Below are 24,807 nucleotides of genomic sequence, written 5' to 3'. Positions count from 1 at the left end.
CGAAGAAATTGAGCTCGCAGTCACACAAGCGGCATAAAATGATTCTGCATCGCGTGAATTATTCAAGACAATATTCTCTGTAATGCGAGGGAACGCGTTTTCTTAGAGACGTAGTAGAATTCAGGATTACCGTCAAGAACCGCAAGTCTCTCTTGAATCTCTTCGAGGGAGCACACTTCCCGTGCTAACAATAAATCTCGATTTTTCAACCTATCGGCTATCGTCGTATAATGCACTTCACCGAGTAACATCGACGTGTATCATGTTATCAATAGTCGAATTTTCGCGGACAAAATTGAGTTTTTATAAATTCATATCTACACAATCAACGCAATCTTATCTTATCGGTGCATAACATTTTATCGCGAGACAAAACTGCGATAAAACCATCACTGAGCCAAGCAAATAGAAACAAATCCGTTCGTCGATTCTCTTCGAGACGAAAGATCGTATACACGGGGGTTGCGAATTTCCCATTGTTGTATTTTTATTCTTCGGTTTTAGGGTCAGGTGCGTAAAAGTCACCCGGCGAAATTCTCCCGTGCGATAAAGATTCTCTCCGGGAGAAATGTGCTCTCGCACGTGGCAAATATCAAACTTATCTGGAGATGTTTGAACATAGAGCACGGGGGAAGTTTGTGCGCGCGAATTCCCAAATCTGGTGAAATTCAAATACTATGTTTTGATTACCCATAAAGTTCTTCGTTCCGTCACCGCGCTCCTCCTCGCATGCGCGCGCGCGTAAAATTCGCTGCAGTTTTGCTCCGAAATCGCTTTCGGCGAATTCGGTGAAGTATGTTACTACCGATGTAGACAGAATCTAAAATTTGTACAAATCTCCACTTTATCTCGCGCGCTATCATCTATGTTAAAGCGCGCGTTGTTTTCTACGCGGCTTTAATTCCGTGGCGAATCCCTCTGCGCTACTTTCCGAAAACGCGGAAAATTAACTACGCAAATCGAGAACCTTCTGCAAAGTATTACCTCACTCTCGCAGAGGATCTGTTATCACGAGATGGGAAATACTAATAAATGCCACGCTCGACGCCCAAGTGGTGCTGACAGTGGCTGTTCGCGCAGAGTAAACTATGTTTAGACGAAAGTTTGGTCAGAAGTAACAGGACGATGCGATGGTTCGGATTTTCCTTTCGTTCTGTAATTTGTATCTCGAATGAAACGCACCGTCTTACGACACAAAATTATTTTTACATTATTTTTACGACCTAACTCGACTTGGAAATTCTCTCGATTCAATCGCATTCTCCCTCGCATATTTTTTCTCTGTTAAAATCTATGATATCAAACTTTGTAAAAAGAGAAACTTATGAAAACTGAGAGAAACATAAAGAAAAATTTATTTTCCCTGCGGTAAAGAAAATCCTCGGCTACATCGAGGGTGTACGCGTCATCATACAAGGATCTCTCAAAACTTTTCCACGTGCGTATTGCTACGATCGTTTAATTAAAAAGAGATTCGCGGCGGCGAGTTGAACGCGACAAAACACGAAGCTTTGGAGTCCACGATACTCCCGAGGGATTATGGTATCATACGCGGAGGCAACTTGGCAAGCGTGTCTGTCAAAACGCTTTTTTTCCCCACTTTTGTCCGCACGGCACGGCCACGAATCGCAATTGCAGTGCAACAGCAATACTTCCATACATTCCGCCACTTCATACTCGTCATCTGTTCCCGCACTTTCATTGTGTACTGCCCACGTTTCGATTATATCCCTAGATGGGAAACTCTCGTATCGGAAAATATTCGCCGCATATGATACCATTTGTCGAAAAATAAAAATTATATTTTTGTGGAAAATCAGCAGCATTATCGGTGTAGCGATTAAATAGATAATTTTTAAATAATCCTAAAATTGTGTGGTTAATGATAAGAGTTTTGTAAATTAGAACAAACTTCTGCGAAAAAAAAAGTTTTTTAAACTATTTTCGTTTGAAAAAAGAATAAGTTAAAATTTTACATGATATATCGTGTAAATTATGATATCAGTGAATAATATAGCATTTCTGTGGAAATATATCGAAAATGTCGTCTCGGGTTATGCTAATATTTTAACACGTTGTTAACATCATACAATGCAAAGAAACGTGATAAGTATAAAGATACGTTGGCATACTGATATCGGGCAAAGAATTCGGTTTGCCGCAAGTCACGTCATATCGCGTGTACTCCTTAATAGATCTATTGCGCGCCCTCGCAGGATCACATTCTACAGAATTTTATTGCGCGCTATAACTTGCGTTATATCTCGCGTTCTCCTGCAGAGTCGCACGTAATTAGAGCAAATAAAACGAATTTTTACGATCATAAATTGGAACTCGTTAAGAAATAACTGCATTTAACAAATGAACACTGAGCCACAATACAAATAAAAATGTTTATAATTCATTATAATTTTGTATAAATATAAATTATTTATACAAAACCCCCACATTTATTAATTCGAATCAAATCTGAAAAATATCTTACACAGTTAAATTATCATTTCCTACAAAAAGACATAAAAAATGCCTAATAAAAAGTCTAATATAAACTCTACAATTGTATCAGGAGAATTAATTGTTTATAGTTATCTTTGCGGAAATTTTATCGGTGTTAAATAAAAACAATATATTAAATAAATATATAATATATAAATTAAAATTAAAATACTTCCTCGAGAGACATATATTACTGATAAAATAATAAATTAGTATATTGGAAAATAATTACAATAAAAATTTCTTCCAAATATCCCACACTTCTTCAATAAAAATCTTATTGATACCGTAAATATTTTTCGTCATCGACAAATATATCATTTATATTCTTAATGATAAAATAATTATGATCTTTATTCTCTCAAGAGGGAGAAAAATTTATTATTAAGTTTGTTTCTTCCGACATTAATAAGTTAAATATCTAATAAACCGATAAAGAGATTATCGGAAAGTGTTTAACTCAAAGTACAAATAGGTCGCATGTGAGTTTCGATCGATCGATAGAAAGGATATAACAGTAAGACTTTATATTTCATGATACATTATATAATTAAAATTGAATGACATACTACGAAAAATATCTCAGACTCGCGCGACCGTCTAATTAGTCGTTTTTTATAAGAAACCCGTCTCGTACAAAAACGCTAGTAATTAATCGATTATGCGCCTTAATCGCGAGATCGCTTTGAGAGATTGTGCCGACGCGCGAGATTCACGACGGAGATTTTCTTAATCGGGAATTACTGGATAAGGCGTAACTAATAGTAAGTCCGCGACAGGTTGTCGATAACGACGGCCACCGATGCTTAGCGAAGGACTTATCGCTAATTAGCGATCGAGCCACTCTTTTGCGCCATGGGTCCTTCGTGATAAAAAACGCGCGTTCCCTTTTACAAGACCTATAAGATGAAACGCGCCGATACCGGAAACGGAGTTGATCGACATAAAGATTTAACACGTTATCGTTATTATTACGCTATTTCAGGCAAACGGTACATTCGCTATAATAAGAAATATCGATCTATCTTCCATCATCGTGCGATGTACGACTTATCTGCAATGTCTATCTTATGAGAAAGAGAGAATAGACTTGCTACCGCGACAAAAGTTAATTACGAGCGACTGACTGCGCACGCCAATTATGAAATAACTCCGACCACGAAGGTTAACATAGTTCCGCAAATGATAGGGAAACAGTGGGAAATGCGTAGGAATCACGACATAATTATAGATTTTAAAGGGGGTAGAGCGTATTACAGGGGCCCGCCCCGCGAGCTTCCGCATCATAAATAACATAACTACTATCGTTGTTCGGCGTCACAAGTGAGCCAAGCTTTTATGTTACACCGTAGTTGAGAATGGCCCTTGCGGTAATTACGGAGTTACAGGCCATTATAACGACAGAGAGAGGAAAGGGAAGAGGAGGGAAAATGGAAGGGAGGGCAACACAACGATGACGATAATAAATAGTACGAACACACGGAGCATAGCGAACATCACCTTCGTACGCTCGTAAAATTAGATATATATTCCACACATTTGTACAGTACGCTCTACATTTTGTGTAATTAATACAACGAATCCGAATAAAGTTAGCGGGGGTACCGTGCATGACGTATCGTTGCTGTCGGTTCATCGGAAACGAAAATCTCACGTACAAAAGAATTGAAATATTATACATGTATATATAAATAAATAAATAAATACATATAAAAATAAATAAATATATATATATGTAAATATATAATATTCGATATATATATATATATATATACGATTTCACGTGAATTTATCATCAATGCTATATCGTTTTTCGATGCGTTCGAATTCGCGCGTAGGGGATTCAAGTGCCGCGGGCTTCATGCCACAATCTTCTATATCCGATAAGCACATACATGCGCGAAAACATGATATTGAATGTTTACGAAAAAATTTTGTTTACCACGTGATGCGATCTAATCTAATAAAAGTATATAACATGCACTATAGATGTACAATACAATTCAAATATTACGCGTAAATACGGCTGTACGATTCCATTGTAATAAATTGTAATATAAATAAAGTATTAAAAATTATAATTGTATCAAACAATATTGACTCAAACAGAGACTGATATACTATTTAAATTCACCGGATCGTAAAAAAGACAGAAAAAAATAATATTATAAAATTTATTATATTATGTATGCAGATTGTGTAATACAACAATTCTTCATTATACGTATACATGTCAATTATTTAATTAAAATTAATATTAGAAAATGAAATAAAAAAACCAATTTTAAAGTTATATATCTCAGTTTAAAAAAATAACACCTTTAATGTCACCTTTATAAATTTACTAAAGAATTCTATAGCCTCAATTTGTATCAAAACTTCGAAGTTGGAAAGCAATAGGCTACGCAAATGAGTCATAAAGATTTTAATTAAACGATAATACTAAACATAAAATATGTCGACCGAGTTAACTCTCTTTCTCTTTCTCTCTAATGTATAATAAATCATGCGAGGGAGGAGAGAGAGATGATACTTCAAAGAAATTATCTTCAGAATTTCGCAAATTACAGTCGAGATAATTATGTTATTACTATAGAGAGAGAGAGAGAAAGAGAGCTATGTATATATACAGTTACGAAGATAATTTTGTTATACGTATGTGCGTGTGAGATAAAATTTAATTATTTTATCATCTAAATATTCACAATAATAAAAGCTACAATTTCGACGTAGAAACTTGCTGTAAACACGTTGTAAGTTTTCAATTACATGGATAAATTGTGATACGTATTGACATTTTTTGGATATCATTTTATATAATTTATAAAAAATATTGATGAAAGTTCCGCGTAATATTCCGTTTGGATGTGTATAATATGTAATAATTAATGTAATAATTAATTATACGTGTAAAACAATAATTAAATTTTAATAATTACGTCGAAAGGAATAAATTGCATCAGCACTTTTGTTTTTAACAGACGAAAACAAAGTATCGTAACGCGCTTTAATTTCTTGAGTGTTGATTGACCCAGTATCCGAAAAATTATCGAACCCATCGGATGGGCCATGGCGTTCCATTGCTTGAATCGTTTACGCGGGTAACGTACCGTGATACAGAATAGACGGTATTTGTCGTGTTCTGGAATAATGGATACGTTCGCGTATTTACGTAGAATCCCCCGTGAATTTGTACTCAACATGGCACACATACGAGATAACACGTAAATGCCAATAGAAATTCAAGGATTTCCGAGCTACCTGAAGCGTAATTCGGTTATATGCTTCAAAATATGCGGTCGCCACGTGTAGAGGGAGCTCGGAAAGTAATGTAGAACCTCACTATAATCAAATTCCTCAGAAATATCTGATAACGCAGTAACGCGAATCATATTAAATACTGGAATAAACTTCAGTCGCAGTGAACTACAATGGGAACTCTCAATCTGAGTATTTTACTCTAAATGGCACGGGGTTAAAACAGTTTGAGTCATATATATGTAAGATATATAATGTTAACAGTTCATTAAAATTTTTAAATAAAGATAAATCTTTAGAGAAAAGGAATTGAGAATCATCGGAAATGATGAAGAAATAAAATCATATTGATCGATGAATCATAATGTCATAATAACAAATCAATGATCAATATAAATAAATAAAATTTCAGATATTTTGTTCCATATAAAAATAGAGACAAAGTGTAATGTGACAAGACATGAATAAACAAATCGCCAAAAAATATTAGTCATTTTAATTGCGACATACATTATTTTATGAAACATCTTTAATCTCGCGATTGGAACATCGAATAGTTCGCATTGTTCGCACACGACTATTTCGTTCTATTTTTTTTTTTTCGTTCTATTTGCTTTTTAGTTAATTCATTTTGCGCATCCTTTAACTTCTGCTATCGTATTATCCGGTTACCATTTCTTCGTGTCTCAAACTCGCGCCGACATCTCGACGTTGTCGGTTTTGCGGGACATTCTCAGGATCGCAGGCTCTTCCCTTACGGAGCCACGACACTCGCGTCCTGCCTATTTCTCTCGTGTGCGGCAAGGATGGCGGCGCGCCTAATCATCCTCGAGAAATTCAATTTCGACGACGCCGATGGCCGGCCTAACTCCAAAGACGCATCGGAATCCAGGCCAAAGACCTAACCTACCGCAGCCCTCTCTCGCACGTACTTTGCTTCGACCGAAACTGCGAGGCCACGACGACGGCGATCGATATACTCGCGTTCCGAGAAGCTCTCCCTCTTCGCGACTTCAAGAATCTCAAAACTTTCATCGACATCGATTTTCTACGATCGCGATAACGTGTCAGCCAGTCATCACGATTCTAATCCGAGTATACGACACCTACGTGCACCTGAAGATTAACTACATTTCCTTATAATTGTGCTCGTTGCAATTAAATGTATCATACTTGCGAAAAAATATCGATTTTTGGTTCTATCAAGAATAATGTCCGAAAAAAATTATCGCGATTATACGCAAAATTATATGCAATTTAATCGCAAATCATAAATTTTTAATTTCTCAACAGATGTTTTCTTGTCAGCATATTTAAAGGCTTGCAACAGAAACAAAGTTAATTGTAAACAAGATAATTTTCAAATAAATAATGTTTTTTATAAACAACTGTTTATATTTTCAATCAACTATTAACAGTATATATTTTTCTATTAAATATTCTTTCCTTTGAATACAAGTAATTTATTCCATTTTGTATATTATATTTTAAATTATGTACGAACGATTATAATCGGAAGATTTGCATGAAAATACTATTGTACATGATTCATTTAATTAGATAAAAATCTCGTAAATTCTATAGTGGACCATAATTAGAAAATTACGTGTGTAAAATCAGGCCGGAAATCTAAGGCTCAATTTCATTCTTTATTTTGTGTGGCCTTAACCTCAAGTTTTCATATATCTTAAAATAATTCTGACTAATAGTGTAAACGTAGAAATGTTTAGAACGCCCTTTTTCCGCAGAGCGATATCGCGAAATAATATTCCTCAGTCAATTACGGATGCAACTATATATCTAACAGGACAATACGATAATGACATTTGAAAATGTCGATGATGAGGACAATTTCATGTGGACATTTTCGTCATGACAGATATAAGTTAACGCGTGCTTGTACAGTGTATGCGTAAATTAGACCGTTCATGTGAGGCGCGAACTCGGCCAGCTTGTTTAGGCATTAACTGTGGCGAGGTATACAAAACGTCTTTTGCATTTTCAATGAAGTCGTCAGGTGCAATCGCCCCCGGCCGCGAGTGAAAACAACGACAGCGGGACAAATTATTCTAACGCACGCCATGTATATGCGCTTATTGTTAGACGGATTAAAGACACGCGTTACAGTCGTGAAAATTGCGACTACGATGCACGCAATCAATGTACGTACTACGTACGTACGGTATGCGGTCAAATTACACATCTAACGAAATGGCCGAAAATTTAATGCGGCAATATTTATCTTTTTGTCACTCTCTATCTCTGTCCCCCTGCGGCCGCGCAAACTCTCTCGTTACCGAAATACAACATTTATTCACCGTGCGGGATTGCGGCTAATTGCGAAATTAGTTTCGGATTTTCATACTGGTACTCTACCATCGTCCAGAGTTTGTTCCAACGACCCAAAAGCCCAATTCATGATGAAATAAATTTATTCCGCCGCGGCGGATACATATTCCGTTCATCTAATTTCTGTCGCTGACGAATTCCATTAACCACTTTGAAACATTTAGAACGACCGTTCTAGTTCTCTAGAGCAAGGATCCTCCGGACGGAAACTCGATACCCGTTGATTTCTATGGCCGATGGGGGAGCATTCCTCAAGTCCGATCGTGATCGGCTTCGGTTTCCGTGCCGCTGTGCTCTTAACCAGTCAGCGGGACAGGCGGTTGCGCGACAGTAAATTCTTGCGTGGTACGAGAATACGTAATTGGCCGACATACGGAAGAGGACTGCTCAAGAAGAAGGAGAGAAAGATAGAGAGAGGGAAAGAGAGAATGGAAGGTGAACTCTCGCATACCGACAGGGGCTGTAACATGCTGGACCGTAGCAAATGTAGCCGTTAATTGCAATTTCAATTTACACGAAAGTCGGATGTACGGATACACCGCATTTATGTAGGAGCGTGTAACCCGCTCGCGATTCCCCGCGCACGTGTGCGTTACTACTCAGGTATACGTGAAGGTATACGGCACATACCTCTTAGATCTAATTCGCAGGGCGCGGTACCGCTATCTCTACCAAGCCACGACCTTTCTTCCGCGCGCCCGCACGCTTCATTTATCCCGTTTCCGCCGCAATTGCACGAGCGTTACATTCGGCGCGATGTGCGCGATATTCCGCCCATGTAAGTGTTCATTAAGGCCGACGGTATTCCCTGGAAACGTTAACGCGACGAGCGACGACGGGAGATTTATACCGAGTCGGAAGGACGCTAGTTCCCGATGACGGTGTAGCTAGCATAGCCTAGTTGCCCGGTTGCGCGGTTTCCGCGTGCGTCCCGACGGTTTGACATGTATTAATTAACGGCCTATTTGGGTTACACGTTGATTCATAATTAATCTGTACGATGATAACGTGGCATTTAATATTCGCATACGTTGCCGCGGCGCAAACGCGCGGATGAAAAATGCGAATCGCGTCGCGTCTCGCGTAAAATCATCATCATTAATCCGCGTGTCGTCGGTTGCACGCTTTCTACCCTGTCGAACACGATGACGCGTTGTACACGAACCGATCAATCAGCAATGTCGGCGATCACGCGCGCCTCTAGTTAATGCCATCCCTGTATCGGGGATACACGTTATACTTTGAACCTTCCTTACCGTGATAAGTCCTGTAACAACAGCGCCTCGATGGCTAAGTACCACGTACGGCGAGGAGATACAAATTGAAAAATGTGAACTCGACTCTCGGACGCGGAGCTCTAGACCGCAGCTCCGAGAGCGCATCGCCTCGTAGAAGTAACAGCCACTTTTATTCCGGCTCTTCTTTACGCGTTCCGTTACCCGGAAATACTAGAGGGAGAGAGGAAGAGAGGGAGTAAAATAGGGCATTGTAAAATTCTTCGAACGATCGTTTCCACTGATTTAAAATACTACCGTTCTGTCACGAAGATCAATCTACTCTTTAGCGAATCCGGAGCACTACAAAGCCATGTCTCTCATTAACGATGCGCAAATTAAAATCCCTCTCTTTCTCTCACCGCGCCTTTTCCTCGATATTAATTTCGGAATATCTTAAAAACAATACATGTCGAGAGCTTCGTGCAAAATGTGTTAATCAAAATTAAATATATGTGCGCGTCTACTATCTCCTCCTCATTTTTGCATCGGGATTCAATTTCAGAGATAATGCAATCTTTTATTATCGTACTCACACGTATATTTTTAAAAAATCGCACATTCATAATATTTCGGGAAGAAAAACATTTAATATAGTACTTGTAGAAGGGAAAAATTTAATATAAATGTATGAAAGAAATTATTTAAAAAAAAGATGATATTAATTTATTATTAGCGAGATCAGCAATGTGTATTATATAATAATAATACAAAGTTTCCGAATAATACCCGCAGATATATGACTGATTGATAGGACAGATTAATGATTGAATATAACAATATTATCTAGATATGCGCGCGCGATAATGTGACATAACGTTTATGAATATTATCCATGTCAGTTTGATAGAAGGGTGATATATCGATGTCATAGTTCATTATTTCAACAACTCGAATTAAACATAAAAGAGGATGCGGGACGATTCTCGCCGGAGATTAAACACATAATATTCTTCTATTTATCGTCCAACTTGCGATATATATTCGCAAATTATCATTAAAACCGCACGTACGTTAAGAATTCAAACCATATATTTTTGCATATTTGCGCTAGCGCGAAAAGTCCATCGTGCACGTTAATTAACGTTTTCGCAATTTTCCCCGCTACGAGTTTTGCCCCGGTTAACCCGAAGCCTCGCACAATCGAACTTTTGTAACGAGGCTTTCCGTTTTGTACTAACATTGCTTTGTCGGTCGGTCAGCGCAATCTATTTTTTTTTGTTTCCATTTGTTTGCAACTTCACCGCTACGTATTATTACTCGCATACACAATTTCAAATATGCACGGTGTTGATGCACTTCCCTTCGCTATGCAGCGAAAACGATCAATATAACATTTATAGCCTGTACAGCGACCCGAGTCAATGGCAGCGTTTCTCCCGCGCGACTATATTTACGAGCGGCGATCGAAAGGTTAAAGTAATTTCGATGTCATGTCTCGTACGCGGCGTTGAATAGACACTGTTTACCGGAAGTCTCTATAGCCCCCCTCGACTTCTTGCGCAAAGTCGCTATTTTCTTTACATTCCAGAAACGAGTTATTTCCCATCTCGATACTTTTATTTCTCTTACCGTCTCGCGTATTTTTATATTCCTACTTTTGAACAAAGAACTGTAAGAAACGTAACTGTTTTCCGCGCGTCGTTCAACAACAATGCGCACGACGAAATCTTCAAGATATTACAGTGCCGGATGTGCGAATACTCACCGTAAAGTCCCCCCGCTGTGGCAGCCTTGAAGACGACCCATATGAGATAAGCATAGATTATCCGACCTCGCTTCCACGCATCCATGATGCCCATAGCTTTTATCGGTGCCCCTTTCGGAACCACTTGGACCCTAATCTAACTCGATCGACGTTGATTAGAACCGTTCACGCACCCTCGAGCCGCACCTCTCCCTCCCGCCCTTCCAACCCTCGTATCGTTTCAGGTTGCCTAAATGTGAGTGTCACCGTACCGACGAATCCGTACCGACTTCCGATAGTCGAGACCGATCCGAAACGGATATCCCACGCCGCACATATCTACCTCTGCCGAGATCTTCCTCTCTCTTTCTTCCTCCCTCTCTCTTTCTTTCTCTCTGTCTCTCTCTCTCTCTCTCTCTCTCTCTCTTTCTGCTTCTCGAGGATAGAATCCAGTCCGTTTAAACGGCAGGTCGGTCCACACAGAACGACGCAAACTTTACTGTACCGTGACAGGGCGCGATACCGCGTGTATACAGGAAGTTTCGTTACACTTGCGATCGGACGTGTAACGACAAGCGTCAGGGCACGAGACCACGCGGGCACGCGATCTCCACCACTCGTATATACGTGCGTGTACGTATATGTATAATCTGCACACTGCTTGAGAGAGAGGAATGAGAATGAGCAGGCTCGCGTTATAACAAAACTCGACGAGGGAGGAGGAGTTACGAACAAGCGCGATACGACTAAGCCGACACTTTTCACATTCACTGTATTTGTACGCAGCGCGTTTATTACATGCGCAAAAGTATGCGCACGATGATCCAATTTACTTAATTGTCCGTAAAAGCGAATTCTTGGATTTTTATATAAATCGTTCTCCCCTCGATATTTTTCCGATTTCTTTTATCGTTTCTTCGAGACTCGATATCACGATGATACGATCCTTTGATCGATTCACGAACGAGCCGAACCCTCGATCGTCGAGGTACTATACACTGGTAAATGTACGGACGATAGCCGCGGTATTGGGCGGAATCCGTAACCTAATGTAACGTTTGGACGCGTGCCATTGACGTTGCTACCGCGACCGTTCGTGCGACGCATGATTGCTTCAATTATTATAAATGAATCGCAAGAGAGCGAGATGCGCGAGCGAGCGAGCGTTTCGTGCTCTTTCGGAATCATCAAGCACGTCGTTCCGCCTCGCGTAATCGCGCGAAAGAATCAGCCCTCGGCGAGGCGAATTCCAACGAAGCGGAACTAACGGCCCAACTTTCGACGAACGTTACGTTCAAAGGCATCGCTCATAGGTAGAATCTTGCGCGGTCCATTGCAATGCATTGCGAAAATCTTCGCGAACCAACACACTGCCAATTTTCCGGACAAGCTGCTCCAAAATCCCCCGAGTTCAATCCAACTCCAAGACCAAACACACGAAACTTGTCTCTCACCGAAAATTCTGGAAATTTGTGCACCGGTGACGGTCCCTTCGGTCGAGGTTCACGGCATTTTCTTCAAGATGACGTTCCGTCCTTTCTGGTCCCTGGTTAACTCGCAAAACTCACGGAGCCACGCAGATAATATCTTTTCGATGACTTAGAGTCTCATTCTTTCGCTTTGTTCAAGACTGAGAAGTCGGCGATCCGAAGTCGTTGTGTGACGAATCTCTCACGGAAATCTGTTGCAGGATCAACGCGAAAGCTTTTGATCCGACATCGACTTTCTTCTACATGACTGCCGAATCTCGATATTCCATCGCCTCGGAGTGCGGTCCGCGCTGCCTGGCCATTTTAAAAACTCTGCCAGAACCTTTCTCTCTTTCTGTGTGAGCCCAAGGTTTCTCGCTTCTTTGTGTGTCGATCTATAGCTCCGGCGAAACGTTTACGCATCGATCGTTCGCGCACCTGGGTACGTCCATCATCGTAATCGCACCGCGAGGAGAGATCGCTGACCGATCGCGCGAATAAATTGACCTCTCCGCGTTTCCTTCCTCGCGTTTTTCGAAAACGAATGGTGCCACTAGGTTCGCAACGCGTCACATTCAACTAAATTCGATCGCGGCCGAGGAGTCTCGATATTTCATGATCGCGGCATTTTAAACACATGTGTGAAACGACGACGGGCACTGTAAAAATAACGTTGAAACTAGTAGCCGGTGCCGTGGGAGGTGGAACGCTCGTGAGTTCGAGCACAGATAAGAAAGTGAATACAGGACGGCGAGGAGTAAGAAGATGTAAAGAGAAAGAGAAGACGAACGGGACGGGCGCGCAAGGCGGGAGACTGCGATACACATATCCAGGGCTGGTCGTCGAACCGGTTTTCTTCTGGAGATCGCAACCGGTCAATTGGAAATACCACTGACAACGAGTCCGGCCGTTTTACGATCTCGCCGATCGCCAGCCACGACCCAAGATACAGATAAAACACGGCCACCGCGCTCAATCGAGCTGGTGGATTCGATCCAACGATCGCGACAATCGCGGAAACCTGAGGCTAGTCTAGGAGCAGGTATATTTTTACGAGCGAATCTCGAGGAACAAGGCGCGCGATGTCGAAAACGAGAATGTTATAGGTTCCTTCGCCGCTTCGAGTCGTTAGGGAGAACTTTGTGAATTTTAATATATGATCAAAGTAAGGGTATCTTTCGCAAATTACTTTGCTCTCTAATTTCAAAAGTCGAAATTGATGGGAAATATGCTTTCTATATTCAAGTGCAATTGTACGATGTAATTATGAATGAGTAGGAAAAGACTCTCGGATGTATATCTCGGCGAAAACTCATGTAAAATGTAAAGAGCAGTTTAACTTGTTTATACTTTGTTTTCAGAATGTAACTATAATCGAATTCTGCTCGCGCGCTAGTCCAGCGAAAATGACACTCTCACTGTCGGCTGCGTGATTTTCGATTCGACGAGAGATCGATTCGTCGTGGAATTCTTGCACGGATTCCGTTCGTTTATTTGTACTTTTTCTTATTCATTTTTTTTTATTTTTACTTTTCCGTATAAAACATGCACGCGTGCAAAAATACCGCATCGTGTTCAACCGCGATTAACAATAATACCGAATAAGCAATAATATGTATATTATTGAAATCGCATACAACAGCAAGTCGTTGGATAATTAATAAATACGGCTCGCAGAGAGAACAGTTAATAATTAACGGCGCAGGTACAGGAAGGCAGCAAAAAAAAATCAATTACGTCCGCTGAATTTTTCCACCTTCTGGGATGCGTTTCCATTCCGGTAAAATGTATTAATTGGCAGCGTGCAAACTTTCACGTAAATCTATACGAAAAATTGACCGTCGGCGAAAGCTCGAAACGTACATTTGAAATTATAATCGACGCACAGAGAGACTCGACAATTCCACTTTCTACGCAATTACGTGATAGAAAGAAATGATGCAGAGTATGCAAGAAGAACGGTAATCCAACTAACTTTTAAGCGACACTCCACTCTTTTACTCCGAATGGGATCCAAGCAATTACGCTCCGAGGACTCCTTAATGAAAGGGGAAGCGAAAACGCACGGGAGTATTGAAATACACAAACGTCGATTATGCGATAGAAGTATTTTCGTGGACTCGCACTCGACCTACATCGATCAAGATCAAGAGAGGAGTTTGATCCGGCTCGATTCGACCATCAATGAACGTACTTTCGATATGAAATTCCCTTCATCTTCGATCGTACCTTTATTCTCAGCCAGCTGTCGAGATGTCTCGAAGTGTGAGAAGAAACGGTAAAAACATCGACAAAATGAAAAATGCAAGCGTAATCCGTCACGACAAGCTACATGTATCATTACTCCGCTCCAAACGACAATCAGCGTAAACTTTTCACGCGAGAAAAGACGACACGGCTTCGACGTCCCGATTGTCACGGTGATAAGGGGCGCCTTATCATGGCGTCATGTGTCTCCGATATTTTTCTCCGAAAATTATTCTTCCCCATCCCCGTCTCATCCCCGCGAAATCTCGATCCTCCTCCTCGCGATTGTCGTCGCACTGGACCCTAAACTGGGTCCCCTGTTCGCTGCTGCTCGACGGACGCGCGATCGGTATACACGGTAAATACACGGAGACACGGATGGCGTCGCGACGCTGCGCGTCCCGCAGAATCACGATCCGCACTGGTACGCCATCGAGCGTTAGAGAAACTTCAGCAACCCTCCGACCATCCCGGTCCCCCACTACTCTATAGCTCGGGCCGACCGGAGGAGCGTATACACGTGCGGCGAACGCGCCTGTGTGTCAGCGTACATGTGCCCGTATGTATAAGCGCGGCAGAAGACCCATACCAGCACCCAACATCATTCCGACCACGGTTCTCCAGCGGCGGACTTGGCGCGCGCGCGCGCACACGGTTGGTCGGGGGTGTACGATCGGGTGCGCGAGCGCACCGGGGGCTAGCTCCCTTCCTCCGTTCGTTCCACTACTACCACATCGACACGCTCTCCGTCTTTCTCTCAAGCTCGACAACGCCGACCATCCTTCTTACGCGCGCCTTTTCCCTCTTCCCGATCCGACTCCTTTTCCTCGTTTTTTTTTATGCTCCTGGGAGGGAGGAAACTGTGTGCCACATGACAATTTCGGATGAAAACATCGTCGAGTGGCTACTGGATCTCTTTCGAGGATTCGGCAAGCAGCGGAGGATTGGCCACCGCCGGTAACAAGCGCGCAAACATTTCCAGGTTGAAAAGACGACTCTAAACGACGTCTAGCTTGCCGGCCGGTTGAAATCGTAAGAGGAGATGAAGAGTTTGCCGCCTCCCCCCCTGCCCCTCGATATAAACCGGCGCGAAGTCGAAGAGCGACGACGACAGTCGTTGGTATTTCACGACTGATTATCTACCGATGAAAATAAACGGGGACGACAATGATAAATTGATAATGACGCGTCCAGCGGTCCCTCGACACGGAGCGCGCACGGGCCACGTATTCCCGCGCGGGGGTCGGAAATATCGCGGGCAAGACTTTACATCCGAGTGGAATAACAAGCGCAATAACGATAATAATAAATCAAACTTATCGCGCGACAAAGGCGAAGAATTTGTTAACTAGAAATACAAAGAGAGAGGGAGAGAGAGAGAGGCAGAGAGCGATGTAGCGTGGCAAAGTGAGGGGAGGGGGGAGGAACGTAGGGGAATAAATCGTTCTCTCGTGGAGCGTAGCAGCGGGCTGGCTAACCGGTTACGATACGGGAAGCGCGGGATGCGCGCCGTGGTCGCGCATGCTGCCGTACCCGGCGAATAAAACGAGAATAATTCGAGCGCTATTGGATAACGTATCGCGACGCCGGGCTTGGAGAACGGCGTATATAGCCCACGCTCAACGTAGCGCGAGCCATAGCTGGAAATTGGAACCCCGCCTCGTCCACGGGAGTCGGACCGAGGTTAGGTTAGGCCATCTAATCCAATGTTTTACAGGTTTACTGATTGCAGTGGAGCACCGGAGGACGCGACTTTCAAGAGAGAAAGAGGGAGAGAATTGGACCGATCCTTTTCAATCCCTCCTCGCCCTCCCCCGCTTTCATTCACCCGATCCCGTCATTCTGGTCGCATCCCCCCCCCCCTCTACTTCCCTCCGTAAGCCCATCTCACATCAACGCGACACCCCCTCGCGACTCCTCTTCGCTCCGTCCTAATTCTCCGACAAACAAACGCATCATTGGGCAGCCGTAGATTTACCAATCAGAGTGATACCTGCCTCCGTACAGGACAGCGGAAGCCCGCGCGGAAACCGTGCGGAAGCCCGCACGCGATTCGGAATAGCAATGAAAACAGACCTTTAAATCTGCCCGTATCGCTCGACGTTCTCTCAACGTCCCGCCGTGATTTCCGACCGTCCCGGATCTTTTTGGTCGGTCAACGTTCCCCATTAGCGACTCCCTACGCTACTCGGTCTCTCTACGAACCTCTTTTTTCAATGAACTCATTAACATAGAGACACATACAACTAACGCGTCATTGATTTAAATGCAAATTTACTTTGCCTAAGAAACGAACTCTCGACGTCAAAGAATACTTTGACGTAGAAGTTTTTATAGAGTTAAACGATATTGTTACGAGAATAGACGATGAATAATGAAAGAGCCAATATATAAATGATTAAGCTAAATATTATTGAAATTCTTGACAGAATCGCGTTTTAAATCATGCGATATTTCCCTCGTTCACGATGTATAACGGAGAAATAACTTTTATACGCTGATACGACTTTTCGAAAACGCATCTGCATCGTATCGTCGCACCCGCCCGCACAATTTCTAATCCAGGACAATTTCTTTTAATCGATCTCTCTCTGTCTTTCTCTCGCATCGAATAGTTATAGTTCGCGAAACTTTCTTCTATCAAACGCGCCGCTGCGTTCGTGGAACATTTCGTATTAAAGATTATTAACGAACGACATCGATGAGAGGAACGCGCTTCGTTAAATCCGTCGTGTTCATTAAACCGATCGCGAAGTACGTGCGAGAGTTTATAATAAAATTCTCTTCTCGGCAGAGAGAGAGAGAGAGAGAGAGAAGAAAGGATTTTTTCGTATAGGATAAGTGGCGGAATCTCGTTTCTATAAATTGAAAGTATCGAAAAAAGTAGAACAATGCGAGAATGCGAAAAGGAGAGAGAGCGATAATGGCCGTTTCTTGCATCGCGTTGAACGCTGCGTTAAGTTCGCGGATAGACGAGTGGCGGATAGATGGAATGGATAGATGGATAGATGGATAAATGGATGGCCTGGACGAGCAACCTGGATGGACGGGCGAACGGACCGACGGACGAATGTCCTTGCACTATCGATTACAAGAATAGCTTACGCGACAGACAAGGAGAGAGCAGTAAAGTGATGCAGACAAATGGTAATGTCATTACTTTTATCTCGACAGTGGCGAGAAGCGCCTCGTCTAAAATAAAAAGACGAAACGTACGACGAGTAGACGTAGAAAAATGCGTAAAACTAATGCAACTGATACCTTCTGCCAGTCTAGCATTAGGATACTTAATTACAATAATTGTATCGAATTTCTCCCGTTGCATTTCTGATTAATCGTGTTTAGTAGTGGACTTACTTAATTAGAGAAAAGACCTAGAAACTAGTTTTTTGTGCGATTTTTCTTTAAAAAAGTTTGATTTATAAATACATAACGAGTATCTATTTCGAGTAATTTATATCCTTTGTAACAAAACGCATATGTATTAATGTTACGCTCATTTGAAAAGAAGAAGAACTAGAGTTGTATATCATTTTGATGTCTCGCGGTTTCTCCTGATATGCAAAAATGATAGATCCCAGTGCGGCGGTTTACCCAAAGGGCAAAGAATAATATGCGGTCGGAATATATTATGAGCCGCGAAAAAAGCGTAAAGCAAATCCTAAAAGACTTCATTGAATAAGCTGAAAGAAGTTCTGAAGAGAGAATATAATCTCACACACATGAGGTTATTTTCATAAATTATTGACAAAAATCCACGTCTCTCCTCTCTATATCATTAGTATTTCAATATACATCTATATTGTTAATAAACTCTCTCATTATTATGAAATATTATTTTTTCAAGCGCCGATAATGATTCCTAAATGTATTACGTTCCTTCTTTTATTTACCTTCAACTGTTCTACTGTTTTCTCTGTATTGCATATTGGTTTTCTTAATCTAATCGGTAATGTGCACGGAGATAATTATACTACTTATGAATAATAGATTACGCAAATTATCATGAACAGAATCGACATACCTCTGCTAATAATTAATACGGAGTACACGATTTGTATCATCTAATTGGATATGGTAATCGTATTTAGCCGACTATATGAATATTGGAAAGACTACATTCGGTTAATGACACGTTTACATCATTATTTATTTACATGTTGTATTAAAAAACTCGACGTTAATAATATGTCCGGAAGAGCAGCAGGTTTATTAATGCCTCGTATAATGGGAAGCGCGTACACGCGCACATTGTGGGTGTATGTGTGTGTGGGAGGGAGGTCTATATAAATTATTTATAAAATTAACCGCATCGGTCCGTGTAGCGATCTCCTAAAATCCCCATGACGCGAGCGTTTCAGAGGATGCTGGGATCCCCAGATCTGCTCCCGACCGGAAGCACGTGCTAAGACGATCGTCGCCCGTGTACCTAGTCCGGATTACGTTCCTCTCGCGAACATGAAACCAATTTAAACCCTTTTGCCTCGCAACACGCTACCAAAAAATCGTATCGCCATATTGTCGTGTTAAATTAATTTTTATACTACAAAATAATCGTACGAGAGAATAAATGTATGACATAAAAAATAAAATATAAAGGGATTGCTAATTATATATAATATCATATTTCAAAACTAATTAAAATTATTATGAGATAATAAATCTAATTAAATAGCAATATCTTATTGTCATATTATATTTTTTATATCTTCACACACATATATATATATATGAGATTTCTTTTTAACATTATCACAAATTCTAAAAAATTGCGAATTGATAATACAATTTTCCAAAAACTGTAGTCTTTATTAGAAGATGGAATTTTAATCGAACAATTAGGAATTACGCGAACGTCACGAATGCAAAATAATTTTTAAAATAAATTTATCGACGAAAAAAAATTGAACGTACAAGAGGTTAAATTGATTTGCTCATTAGCGAGGAATCGTTTCATCCCTTATCGTTAACGAGCAAATCATAATGTTCGTTCGTTGATTGGCAGGGCAACGAAATCATTTATCGATTCGTTCAGCTTATACTCCTGCAATATCGATATTTAATTGCGATATCAATTATATTGCACGGCATTCGGCTCGCAAAAGAGACATAATAATTTTTTTTTTTTAACTCAAACCCTTCGTAAAATTCCAATTCGTTGATCACGCATCCGTTAATGAGCGAGTAAAATATAAAATGTCGAATCGTTATTTGTAACACGTGTTTCTTTTTTTGCGCCGATAGCAACAACTCAACGTGTCCTCGAGCAAACAATTTATTCGCGCGCAAAATAAAATGCGCAATTCGCGGGATCGCATCGCAAAACACTGATACTTGTGCCAGGACGGAAGCTACAAACAGTTTTTTTATTATCGCGTTTTGCGCGGCAGATGTTGAAGTTAATACACGCAACTTTAAAATCAACACGAAAAACGCAAAATTTTTAAATCCCTGGCCATGAGAATGAAATGCTTTCGCCCGACGCACATTCGCGCGCGCTACGATTTATACGCCTTCATTTATCTATTGATTATTTATTCCTAAACTTAATTTACAAAAGCGATGTATGGTGATGAGTATAATTATCTGCGAGGGCTTGCGAACGATTCGCCGCATCAATAACATCGTACCATCTTGGCGCAACAAATAGACGGGCAATTACCGATGCACCGATGCATCGAAACCTAACAAGAACAGCCGGGGCCGGATTCGTATTGCCAATTCATTCGCTCGTAGAGCTTCGCTCGTACGAATGAACGAGAGATTGGAGAGGAAGGTCGGCCAAGGGGCTCTCTGAAGCTATGTAAACTGCGGAAACGTGCAAATAAGTAACCCACAGGCTTTCGCATAGGATAGTAGCGCCGTGAGCTTTGCCCTCCAATAAATTGTTCTCAGGTCGGAGGTTAGCGCTATTTCGAAGGATGAATGTGCACTAATATGCGCGCGTGAATAACTCGGCGAAAGTTTTCCTCGCGCCGTGGGAAAAATTTCCTCGTAAACGCCGCAACCCGGTCCGATCCCGGGGAGGAGGATATCGAATGAGGTACTACTGACGAAATGTTACGAGCTTCTCTTCGGAGAACGGATTTTTGAAACGGAAAGTTATTCCACGTTGAAAATATGTGCCCTCAATTTGTTGCGCCAAAATTACATCGTTCGTTATTGTATCGCCATTGTATTATTATTAATTCCTTTAGGCTGCGATTCTATTTTATAAAAAAAAATTATATTTACGGAAAATATATAAGAGAATAAAATAAAAATTTTCGAATGTTTCGTAAAGAGAGATATTATTATTTAATTTTTCGTAGCATTTTTTCGAACAATTTTGTCTATTTTTAATTATATATTATTTCTACATATTTATTCGTTCGATATTTCTCGACAAGTTTAAAATATTTAATATCATCATGACAGTATCGATAAATAATGCAGCCAAAAGAATTAATACTAATTGTACGACATAAAATAATTACGTATCATTGTGCTACGATATTCCTGTTCCAGCGATTGCTACAGGCGCTTCATCGTCAAGTGATAAAGTGTCATTGCGGAAACGGTACGAATTGGACTTTGTAGTTAATTGCATTGTTCGTACAAGTTATATCGCGAATAGTGCGTCGTAACCACATGGAAATTTGTCAACGCGAATCAACACATGAAAAAGATCGCGGTATTCATCGCTCGTAATGCTTAACAACGTCTGGCGAGGCAACGAAACGTCACGTAATCTGAGCGGGAACAATACGATCGGGTAAAATTTAATTTCGCGAAAGGGAATTCTTCATGCCGTATCGCGCCGCACCACGTTACGCCGAACGATGAAGGGTTAGCGAACGGAAGGAGAGATCTAAGAAGATAAAGGAGTGTTCCCGGCGAAAGCGATGTTTGAAACGTAGTTAATAAAATCTCATGAATATTCAAAGTCGCGGGAATCGAAATCCCACAGGATCGAAACAAAAAGGTCGACGCATATTTGCCGTTACAAGCTCTCTCGCCGCGGAAAATTGAACTTTCAGAATCCTCGCGGATCATTTTTTGTTCGTTCCACCCGTGGGGCGATTTTCAAATTGGACTTTCGACGATGAAATTTTTTTTACCGCGTCGAAGTGAACCATGATCGCTTTCATAAATATCGCTATCTCGCGTCCAATTGAATTAACGATTTCAAAGTCATTTAACAAAATTTGATGCAATTTAGCGCATTTTGCATACGTTTAAAATATCAAATTTGTACGAACGATGCGATTAATAATTTCAAACAGCAGCTGGATTAGAAGTCCATTTGTAATTGTCAATTATGACTGTACAAATTTCATAGAAAAAGTATTTTGGTAATCGATTTTATTAAAAATGTAACATAGATCTCTCCTCGAAAGAGAGACAGAAAATTAGTTTATTATTTAATGAATGTAACTCCAATTAAAACGACGAAGCATCTGTCAGAACGCATCAACCATATGCATTAACAAAAATGCAAATATAATAATGCCCAAATGTATGCAAAGAATGCAGCAAAGTGTACAGAAATTCGCTACCATATGAATAAACATGAATAACGCGTAAAAAAGCTATAGCGTAATATTTAATATATCAATTATATAATTTTATTATACATATATATATATAGCATGTACATATTCAATAAAGATGAAATGAAAGAAATAAATATTTTTAAAATACATATTTTTAAATATATTTTATAAAAACTTTATTATAAAGCTAAATATTAAATTTAATAAAAATAAAAAATTAAACGCAGTTTGTATAGGATATTTTATTCTCAAGGAATTATAGTATGATAATATATATTTAAATTTGACTTAATCTGAGAAGAGGAATATATAAATTTTATTCTAATCTTTTTCAAAATTGTGCATGTTTAATTTAAATTCATGGATATTATCAGCATAATAGCTTTTATATATTTTATTACTTTCAATTCAGAAAACACATATTCATATCCCAAATTGTATAATTAAAGGAATATGTTCAAGATTAAAGAGAATATGTTCAAAGTCAATTACCTTTAAATTTTGAGATCTTTTGATAAATTTTGATATCAATTATTCATTTATTTCAAATTTGAGCAAAAATATATTATACACATTCGGGCATTATCATATATACATTATTATACATATAACAAATAAGTTCACTCACCGATTGCATCACGCATCTGGCACATGGTGCATCTGAAAAACAATTTTTAGATTATTATTAATTATAATTAAATTGATCATCTTTTGTAAATTATAAAATTATAATTTACACACACATACATATTTACTAAAAATTACTTATAAAGTCATCAATATTAATTTTTAAAAAATTAATTTATTCTTTATATTTTATGAACTTGAATCAAAATTATTGTTAATTAATTTCTTAAAATAATTCATTTTTAAAAAAAGAGAATTATAATTTAATAATTTATTTTCGAAAAATCAGGAAATTGGTTTTTAAAATTGTTCTCTTGCATATAAATTTCTATTAAAAAATAAATCAATTAATCACCCACAATAAACCAATACATTAAATAAAAAATAAATAATCCTAGCATTTATGAAGGAGAAGAATAACGAATAAAAATAAAGAACAAATAAAATTTAATCAAAAATGTTTACTCACCAGCCGATGTTCGTTGTTTATCCTCGCTAGCTTCTGCATTCAGGCGACATCCAGTTGAGGATAGCTTCGAAGACACTCGAATTACATATCGACCGGAATGATTAACTACGATCTCGCGCGCGAAATGATTAATAACAATCACACTCTCGATTTACGACAGATTTGATTTTCAACACTCCCGGATATTCGACACTCCCGATTTACGACACTCCCGATTTACGGCATTGCCGATTTACGACGCTCTTGACTTACGATACTCTCGATACTTGCGGCACTCTCGATTTTTAATACATTCGGATACTTGAATTTTCCGATTTACGGCCGATATTCGTAACCTGTAACACACTCGCGATTTGCGACACTTTCGATTTTCTCCTCAATTTTTAACATTCCCGAATATTCGATCCTCCCGAAATATTTTCAATACTCCGCTCGCGATACATATTCATCGATCGTTCGGACTCGATGTAGTGCATATTCGTCGGCTGCAGAACCTTAATTAACACGTGATGTGTTCCGCCAATCCTACGATTCATTACACATAAAGCGAATAATGCGAGATGGAACGAAGGAAATTCACAACGTATTCATACACGAGGACGCGATGCTTGGTTACGCGATACGGATTATGAATATATAGAGAGAAACATGATTAATTACGATAGCGTATATTAATTAATACCGCGATCATTGTAATATTCGATGCAGCACCGAGAATCATCCAACTCATTCGCCGTTGTAAAATAGAGTAGATCCATAAAATGAGACTGTATCGTACTCGCTCGACATTGTACGCAGATATGTACGTCGCGACCTTCGGTTTGTTTATTATGACGAACGTACCGCGCGCCGGCCGGTTTGGGGAAGGGAAGGGGATGCGACAGTAAAAGCACTCGATCGAAAACACGCAATAGACACGACGTTATTATTGTGTATCCGTACTCCTGTGAAAGTAATAAAAGATACGCAATTAATTACAAAGCACAGTGCGCGATAGTATAAATGCTTTTCATTTCGATAATTCATGTCGGCACAATTCGAAAATTGTATCAAATACTATCGACATGGAAAATACGTGATTAAATGTGACGAGTGTTATTATACGAAAATTCTTTATTCTTTTTGTCTCGATACTTGTAAATTTTTGCTATCGTGTGCCTGCTCGAAACTTTCTTCGTCCATTATGATTATCGTCCCACAAGGAGAGGTTGGAAAAGATAGAGATTCTCCAGGTATGCATAATATATAATAATATATGATAATATATAAGCGTTATATTAATCTCTTTAGTATTAAACATCGTGTACATAGATCTAAGCATTAAGACATTTGTCGTAAAGACGAGTAAAACTTGAAATGTATAATCGATCAAAACTCTTAATCATATTAATTTATA

General features: G+C 39.8%; 1 protein-coding gene across 6 annotated transcripts in view; it reads right to left on the bottom strand.

Annotated features, from left to right (window-relative positions):
- The window catches only part of LOC145961632 (putative receptor-type tyrosine-protein phosphatase mosPTP-1), a 257,685-nt gene extending 234,157 nt beyond the window's left edge, over nucleotides 1-23,528 (bottom strand). Inside the window, exons 1-2 of one of the 6 annotated variants that reach the window (XM_083082090.1) lie at nucleotides 23,412-23,528; nucleotides 22,944-22,975 (exon numbers count right to left, since the gene is read on the bottom strand). In XM_083082090.1, the coding sequence (XP_082938216.1) occupies nucleotides 22,944-22,968 (25 nt within the window). In that variant the 5' untranslated portion in view covers nucleotides 22,969-22,975; nucleotides 23,412-23,528. Of the gene's footprint in view, nucleotides 1-11,085; nucleotides 13,406-14,762; nucleotides 15,192-22,943; nucleotides 22,976-23,411 lie in introns of those variants that run through there. The other 5 variants (XM_083082062.1, XM_083082096.1, XM_083082073.1 and 2 more) reach the window with 5 other exon arrangements.
- Between the last annotated feature and the right edge of the window lie 1,279 nt (nucleotides 23,529-24,807).

The sequence above is a fragment of the Camponotus vicinus genome, unplaced genomic scaffold (genome assembly GCF_025532165.1).
Source record: "Camponotus vicinus isolate PSW18456_S1 unplaced genomic scaffold, iyCamVici1.0 SCAF_1, whole genome shotgun sequence".
Classification (NCBI taxonomy): Eukaryota; Metazoa; Arthropoda; class Insecta; order Hymenoptera; family Formicidae; genus Camponotus; species Camponotus vicinus.
Note: the sequence above shows the minus strand (reverse complement) of the source record. Positions and strands in the feature narration are given on the sequence as shown.